At 40.5% G+C, this 9,112-nt stretch overlaps 1 protein-coding gene across 1 annotated transcript; it reads left to right on the top strand.

Annotated features, from left to right (window-relative positions):
- The first annotated feature begins 1,053 nt into the window (after positions 1-1,053).
- On the top strand, positions 1,054-1,803 carry LOC110564473 (Kruppel-like factor 18). Its single transcript, XM_021661941.2, has one exon. The coding sequence runs from the start codon at positions 1,054-1,056 to the stop codon at positions 1,801-1,803; it is 750 nt and encodes a 249-aa protein (XP_021517616.2).
- Positions 1,804-9,112: the final 7,309 nt, after the last annotated feature.

The following is a 9,112-nucleotide window of genomic DNA, read 5'->3' as shown; positions in this document are numbered from 1 at the left end:
TTCTTTCTTCTTTCTTTTGTTAATGATGTTAACACAGCAATGCAAACACACATAATTTTTTCAGGATCATCTTTTCTGTCCATGGGGTTGGATGCTTAGAAGATTGAATCAGGATTCAGAGTGTGTTTGTACCTACATCTGATAACACAGATCCTTGGAATGTTTAAAATCCTGGGCCAGAGAGTCCCAGAACTCCCATGACAGGAGGAAATGTGCTGCACAATGCCTGGTCACCCAGGACTACCACAGTGTCTGTTAACTCTAGGAAAAATTCGGGGTAAAAACATTCTTAGAGCAATGGCCCCTCAGGTATCTCTGTACAGTGCTGCTTTTGTCCAGTGAAGTATAACATGCTATGAAGGCTAAGAGCCTGGTAAGAGAAACTTAGGCAAGTACTCTAGGTGTGGGGCTCAGCACACTGCAGGGTATGGCCTAGCAAACCATTGACCCTGAAGCCCTTCCCACTTCTGGCCAAGGTTTGTGAGGGGAGACCCCGGAACTCTGTAGCTAAGTTTATTTCTCCTGTCCCACCTTTGTCAGAGCCCCAGAAGGTCTGAAGCCCTGGCCCCCAGCTCCATCTCACCTTCTCAGTGTGTTTGTGTCATGCCCCTGGCTTAAGTCAGCCTCCTCTGTATGAGGTCTACTCTCAAGGACCTTATGATCTCCCAGATAAAACTGTATTCAGTAAAGATGTCCTCCTTTCCCCCAACAGTTGAGGAATTTGATGAGCTCATCCCAGCTTTGTGTGGAGATTATGCCTACCAGGAACCAAACAGTGCTGACATCTGCATATTGTAGTGTGCCTGAGACAGCCTCCACCCAGAACTCCTGAGTCCACCCTGGAACAGCCATTGGATTCCAATGTGTAGAGTCAAGTGAGACTGTTTCTGTGAACCAGCATGTCCTGTGTGCTGACCAGTCACAATGGCCAGCAAATGAAAGCACCCAGTTGTAACCAGGACCTTCAACCCACTGGAGTCATTACCTTTTTTTCTGGCCAGGCTCATTTCAGGTATGAGCAGAGGAGCTTAGTAGCTGATGAGTTGTTCTATGATGACAGTTCCCAATGAACACCAGGTTTTATTTGAGCCTCAGATGACAGACACCTGTGACCAGGTAGACCACACTGGTCCGATAACATCCTCCACTGGTCAGAATGTTTGCAGAGGTCAAACCCAGGGTGGTGAATACACTCTCTGTGGGAAACAGGCATCATGTGACAGAGGTGGCCAGAATGTCCCTGTGGATACCCAGATGAAGACCTCGGTCTACCAGAAGGTTCACCCAGGTCAGAAGGGACCAGCCAATGTTGAAGAAAGCCTAGAACCTCAGATGATGTCACTTAGTAGCCAAAGTCCCTATGTGGGTGGATCCCCACATCCTTCGAGTTCCCTTTTGGCCCAAAGGCAACCTCTGGAAAGCTTTTCAGCTTCCCCTTCGGTCCAGAAACAACTGCCACAGACAGAGTCAGACCTCCATACCCAGAGCCATGCGACCCAGATGAAAGCTGTCAGTTTGAAGATCTACTCTTGTCTGTACCATGGCTGTGGGAAAACTTACACAAGGTCTCACCACCTCGTAGATCACAGGAGGACGCACACTGGGGAGAAGCCCTATGTGTGCAATCAGCCTGGATGCCCATGGAAATTCGTCCGTTCTTCGGACCTACGCAGACACCAAAGAAAGCACAGTGGGGAACGGAACTACCCCTGTGCCAAGTGCAACAAGAACTTTTCCAGAGTGGCTTACCTCAAGCAGCATGAGAGAGTCCATACTCAAGCTTCATCCAGCACTGGAAACTGAAGCTCCACAAACAGTGCCTTCCCTAGCACAGTATCTTTCCTACCCACAACCCTGTCAACTCCAACCAGATGCTGGTGTTTTTATAATAAAATAATAAATGTATAAATAAATAAATAACAAAACAAAAAACTTGGAGATTGTAAAACTTTCCCATATGATCTAAAGACCTACAGTTTTGCATTGGGAATACTTAACCCACCCTCTGTGAGTGTGAGGACAACTCTGTCATGGAATTGGGGTTGCTCTTATGAGGTTGAGCTCAGGTACTACAAAAATACAAATATTGAGGCATTGCTCAAAACAGCGTTCTCCACTGAAACAGGAACAATATTTCCCCCAACTTTTAAACTTTTCCCTGGCGTTGTGGCAGCATTTGAGTTACCAATGCCAGCTAAGTCCATATGACCAGTTACATAAATGAGGGTTTTAATTGACACTGAGTGATTCTATTAGTTTTGGATGAGAATGTATTTGTGCAGAAATTTGTTTTCTTTCCTCCATTTTTTTTTTGTTTTTTTGAGGGACATCAGTCAAGAGACTATTGGTGGTCATTGTCTTAGTCATGGGTTCTGTTGCTGGGAAGAAATACCATGGCCATTGCAAGCCCTTAAGTGGGAGAATATTTCTTTTGAACTGGTTTGGAGTTCAGAGGATCAGCCCATTGTCTTCATGGAGGGAAGCACTAGGGGGCAGGAAGCAGACATGGTGCTGGACAGGTCACACCTTGTTTGAAGTGCCTGAATACACTTCTGGTCTTTGAGGCCAATAGACACCTGCCTTGAATCCAGAACCTGCTCAGGAAGACACATCTTCCCACCTGGGGCACCCCTTCTGATAGAGGTCTATATAAGGCCATGGAAGAAACAGGTTTTGCTCTTTGCCTGCTGGTCCTCTCCCTGTTAGCACATCCTTGCCTTCACTGGGGCTGGAGCCTGCTTTTTCCAGATTCCAGTTTAGACAGAAGAGCCCCTGAGAAACCCAGCCCTTTGAGACTGAGCAAATTCAGGATTATTGGCTTTTCTTGTCACACATAGCCATTGTTGAATCACCTGGATGGCAGCTTGTAAGTACTTCCAAATTTATTTGAATATGTATATCTACAGAGAGAAGAAGATCTATTCCATAAGTTTTGCAACTCTAGAGAACCATGACTAAATACGAGGGTATGTGGCATTCACGGGAATTTAGGGGTCATTCTTCAATTTTCAATATTTAAATTCACTTCAAGATCACCAAATCAATGGCCACCATGGGACAAAGCCATTATGTGCCTCTTTCTTTTTCTTTCCCTCTCTCTTTCTTTCTTTCTTTCTTTCTTTTCTTTCTTTTCTTTCTTTCTTTTCTTCCTTCCTTCCTTCCTTCCTTCCTTCTTTCTTCTTTCTTTTGTTAATGATGTTAACACAGCAATGCAAACACACATAATTTTTTCAGGATCATCTTTTCTGTCCATGGGGTTGGATGCTTAGAAGATTGAATCAGGATTCAGAGTGTGTTTGTACCTACATCTGATAACACAGATCCTTGGAATGTTTAAAATCCTGGGCCAGAGAGTCCCAGAACTCCCATGACAGGAGGAAATGTGCTGCACAATGCCTGGTCACCCAGGACTACCACAGTGTCTGTTAACTCTAGGAAAAATTCGGGGTAAAAACATTCTTAGAGCAATGGCCCCTCAGGTATCTCTGTACAGTGCTGCTTTTGTCCAGTGAAGTATAACATGCTATGAAGGCTAAGAGCCTGGTAAGAGAAACTTAGGCAAGTACTCTAGGTGTAGGGCTCAGCACACTGCAGGGTATGGCCTAGCAAACCATTGACCCTGAAGCCCTTCCCACTTCTGGCCAAGGTTTGTGAGGGGAGACCCTGGAACTCTGTAGCTAAGTTTGTTTCTCCTGTCCCACCTTTGTCAGAGCCCCAGAAGGTCTGAAGCCCTGGCCCCCAGCTCCATCTCACCTTCTCAGTGTGTTTGTGTCACGCCCCTGGCTTAAGTCGGCCTCCTCTGTGTGAGGTCTACTCTCAAGGACCATAAGGTCTCCCAGCTAAAAATGTATTCAGCAAGATGTCTTCCTTTCCCCCAACAGTTGAAGAATTTGATGAGCTCATCCAGGCCTTGTGTAGAGATTAAAAGGAGCAGGAGAGAAGCCCAGATGCTTCTCAGCCAGGCCACTGCACTCCCCAGATGTCCCCTGTGCAGTACAGCCAGCTTGTTTCAGCTCAGAGCCAGAAGATGCCTACCAGGAACCAAACAGTGCTGACATCTGCATATTGTAGCATGCCTGAGACAGCCTCCACCCAGAACTCCAGAGCCCACCCTGGAACAGCCATTGGATTCCACTGCGTAGAGTCAAGTGAGACTGTTTCTGTGAACCAGCATGTCCTGTGTGCTGACCAGTCACAATGGCCAGCAGGCGCTCAGCTGATGGAGCTGGAGGACACCCCTGACATATGCCTCCCAAATGCCCAGAGAACAGCAGTACTGGACACCCAGAACACTGTCCATGAAGAAGGCTGCTGGATGAAGACCCTGAGTGTCAACAACACCCTGGTGACCTTCAGTACAGCCCAGAGTGAGAGTCAGAGGATTACCCTTGGTGACAGCCAAGATGCCTGTCAATGGTGACCACACCTCATACAGTCTCTGGACTCTGTCAACACCAAGAAGATGATTCTAATGTTAAGAGATGGTAATAATAAATAAATACATAATATTTTAAATATATAAGTATTGTTATATTATAAAGATCATATATAACTTTAGTATTGTAAATATATAAATAATTAAAATAGAAATCATGTGTAATAATTAATAATATATAAATAATATATAAATTTATATAATAATAAATAATTATATAATAATAAATATATATTTGTTTGAGAACATATTTGTACATTATTTTGGTTTCTTTGCTCAATTTCTTAAATGGACATCACTTCAGAGACTTTCAGTGGGTGTTGTCTTGATGCTTGTTTGTGTTCTGTTCTGACTAGATACCATGACCATGACAAGATCTTATATAGAAGAACATATAATTTGAACTGGGTTGCAGTTCAGAGTTTTATTCCAATATTCTCAGGGTGAGAAACATAGGAACATTTAGGCAGACAGGGTCTTGGTGAGGTAGCTTAGAGTTCTCCATCTTGATCTTTAGGCAGCAGGAATTGAGGGTGATACTGTGTCTTGTCTTCGGCATCTGAAACCTTAGAGTGGGTTTCCCAGGTACACACTTTCTCCACCAAGACCACATCTACTTTAAATTGTTCATACCTAATAGCGTCACTTTTTATGGGCCTGTGAGTACCATCTTCCCTCAAACCATCACGCTATGGATATGTACATCTGTTGTTACTGCTTTATTAGCATTTTTCTTTTTCATGGTTATTGCCATTTTTTCATTCTTGAAGCATTTATCTCAGAGATTTCTGGATAACTTGATTTCTCCATTTTTTCATTAAACTTTGCTGTTAGGCCTGGGTTAGAGTTTACTAGGATAGTTGAGATAACACCACACTATAGACTATAGCCATCCATGAAGAAGGCTGCTGGATAAAGACCCTGAGTGCCAACAACACCCTGGTGACTTTCTTCTCTTCCTATGTTGTCATCTTTTCTTATTCTAGAACAAGATTCTCTGTTTTGGAGGGCTGTGCAGGAAGAATAACAGCTAGCTTTAGGACTCATGGAATACAACTCACCTGTTAGAATAGCTAGGATGTTTTTTTTTTATTTTTTGTAGGATTTTAGAGCCCTGAGAACCTTGTGTCCTGAGGGCTTCAAGCTGTTGTGGAATATTGTCTGCTTGTCATCCTCGCAGCCTTTATAAATCTTCCTAATATATGAGTTGTGTGAGTGCTCTAAGTGGGCTTCCAGCACCTCATTTGGCATTATCGCTGGCTCTTGCCATAAAAATGCTTGATCTCTTTCAAGCATTGCTGCTGGAGCAGATTAATGATTCAACCACCACCCTTGAAAAGAACCTACAGATGTAGACTATTTGCAATTACCACTACCCTTAGAAATAATTTGGAAAAATAGATTGTTTAGCAAGGTTAAGTAAGGATATTTTTGATAGTGTCTCTGATGTAGAATATATTAGAAAACAATTTGAAGTTAAGAAAAGTACAATCTTTATAGTAAAATTAGGGACTTTTTGAGGTTGGTGAGCAAGAACAATAGCCCAGAATAACATTGGTTGACACTAATCTTTCAGGCTCAGCTGGTAACTAAGATTACGATTAACTTTCTTGTACTCATTTTAGCCCTCAGCTTCCTGATATGGTTTAATAAAAATTATTAATGAGTAGATGCACACCTAGAGGATTTAAAGTAGAAATGCTGATTGTTGTTTTTTTTTAAATAAAAGTTTAGATTTGTGAGTCTATTCAGATTTTTATATGATGACTTTCTAAGATAATTGATTCTTTCTTTGTAACCAAAAATTGCAGCCTGCCAGTAAAAAAAAAAAAGAAAGAAAAGAAAGGAAAGGAAAAAAAAACAAAAAACAAACCACCACCAAGAACAAAAAGAACCACTGACTGAGAAATTACCTTACTTGCTCACACTTTGTTAATATAGAACAAGCTGCTTAGTTACAAGTATAGATGCGTTCTTGGAAATAATTTATTTTTCATCTTTGTTTCTCATCCACAATCATAAAACATTTGATCATGTCAGGGGACTGCGGAGCATTTTTTTTCCCCTTACATACACTCATTATAATTGTTCACTTAAAAAAAAATATAGAGATGTGACCATGTTGTACTGCTTGAAAGATCTTGCTGGAATGTATAAACTGTGGGAGAGATAACAAAGCTTGTTTTACCCACCAGAGTTTGTTCCATCCACCAAATACATACATGCATATATGTATATATGTATATATGTATAGTAACAGGTTGGGTTGGAGTCCTTTCCTATCCACAAAGCAGTTAGAATATTTTCCCATCAACAAAGATATGTGTATGTACACATATTGTAAAATTGATTTAAAGTTTTGCTCCATCCATCCAATGTATGAATGTGCCTGTATATATGTATGTTTGTATGTATGCATGTGTATGTGTAAAGTAAGAGACGCTTGAAGAAGAAGCTTGTTGGAACCTTCCTGCTGGAGTCTATCTTATCATCGTCAAGTATAAGTGTGTGTGTGTGTGTGTGTGTGTGTGTGTGTGCGTGTGCGCGTGGTCTTTTTCTATACTTCTTTTCTTTCCTTTTTAGATGCTTGCCACCACCAGTAGAAACTGCTGCTAAGAAATCTATTGAGACACAATAGATTCATCAGCCACCACTTGCCAAAATCAGGTGTAAGCCTCTGCCAGGATGCAACCAGCGCTAGCCTTCCACCAAGAACAATTAATTCTTGCCCTTAATTTACCACTGTCATAGAAGCCCTGCCTATTACAATCAGTTCTGACCTGGAAAGTTAAGCCTTGTACCCTCAGAGAAGGTCTGCTTGGTGATCAGCTAGCCTTGGTCTATGTTCTGCCTCAGTTTACCCCTGCTGATGTAAAGCTGGACTTCAGCACACTCTTCAACTACTGTAAGCTGAGTTCTACCACTTGAGAGCTGGAGAAGAACTGTAACAGGCATGGCAACTTTGAAAATCTATGGCCTATTTTATTGTGTCTCAATAGATTTCTGATACTTTCCAAATAAATAAATAAATAAATAGATAGATAAATATCAGCCTTCTGTATATGCAAAGTGAATGGGGCATGACGTCCAATTAATTAATTGATTAATTAATTAACTAACATTCATTCAAAGCTACATAAATGTTTTTCTTCTCAAATATTGTAATAAAAATAAAGGTTATTGACCTGACTAACATAAAATTATCTCACATCTTTTCACTTGGAATCTCTATCCTACTTTGATATAGACTTTAAGAGTAGAAGACAGAGGAGTTGTGCATCTGAATTCTGGCTTTTCATTCCCAAGCTACACAATCAAAAAAAAAAAATCCAAGGATCAAGAATCTGTTATTATTACAGAATAGATCTGATGATAGGAATCCAGCCATGATGATGATAAATTTGCTGTTCTAGTTTTGATTACATTTTAATATAAATATAATGATTTTCTTTTATTTGGATTGAGTTTTTTCAACTTAGAGTTAAGATAACCTTAAAATTATCTAATGTAAAATCATAATCATATAACATATTTTATTGTTCATATATTTTATGTTTCCTCAAATTCATGATCCTCTTGCATCAGCTTCTTCAACCCTTGGAATGTAGGCAGACATAACACACTCTAAAGTCGTTTGTATGTAATACTATATTTATACAATAATTCTTGCATTTTATAAAATTTTTTGGTTTTATTTTGTTTAAAGAGTTTTGCCTGAATGTGTATTGATGCACCAGGTGCATGCAATACCTAATGAGTCCATAAAAGTACGTCATTAGAGCTACATCTCAGACAGTTGTGAGCCATCCTTTGGGTGCTGATAATTAAATCTGATCTAAGTGAAGAACAGTAATGCTCTTAACCACTGAGCCATCTCTCCAGCTGACTGTTTGATCACCAAACAGTGCCTGATTAAATTTTTTAAGTGATTTCCATTGAAAAGTTATAGAAAAATGGTTTCCTCTAGTTCTTGGTATTTTCAACAACCTCATATAATAATTTGGGTTAAACTTTGGTTCATACCTGTATTGGATTACTTCATGTATGTGCTCAGGGATGTAACACTTATAAATATTCAGTTGATTGAAAAACCAAGGAGTGCAGAAATGATTGGAGAAGTTTGATTTCTTAAAGTTTTTGAGCCCATAATCTTATACTAAATAATTTTGTTGGATTTAATGCCTTTTTAATTTAATTTTTATTAATTACAATTTATTCACTTTGTACCCCCCCCCCCGTAGCTCCCTCCCTCCCCCTTCTTCACCCATGCCCCTCTGCCAGTCCACTGATAAGGGAGATTTTCCTCCCCTCCCTTCTGATCCTAGTCTATCAGGTCTCATCAAGAGTGGCTGCAAAGACTTTTAAAAGCAATAATTTAATCTTCCCATACCTTTGTCCAAATGCTCAATGAATGTGGTTCTGAGTGGTTCATTATCTTGCTTGTGGTTTTGTTGTGTGTGGTTTCTGTAATCATTCTTTGTAGTCCAGTCCAAAAGTTCTGTAAAGCTGCTAAAGACTCCATTCACTTGACATAGCCCTGGGGACTCAATACTGTGTGTTCTGGAGAAAGTTGCACCATGTGAAATGAAGGCACTACTGCTGTGTAAACACGAAATGGGCACACTGCAAAATCTTTCAATTCAGTACATATTTTGTGATCAAAACAAAAAGAAATAG

The sequence above is a fragment of the Meriones unguiculatus genome, chromosome 12 (genome assembly GCF_030254825.1).
Source record: "Meriones unguiculatus strain TT.TT164.6M chromosome 12, Bangor_MerUng_6.1, whole genome shotgun sequence".
NCBI classification, from domain to species: domain Eukaryota; kingdom Metazoa; phylum Chordata; class Mammalia; order Rodentia; family Muridae; genus Meriones; species Meriones unguiculatus.
Note: the sequence above shows the minus strand (reverse complement) of the source record. Positions and strands in the feature narration are given on the sequence as shown.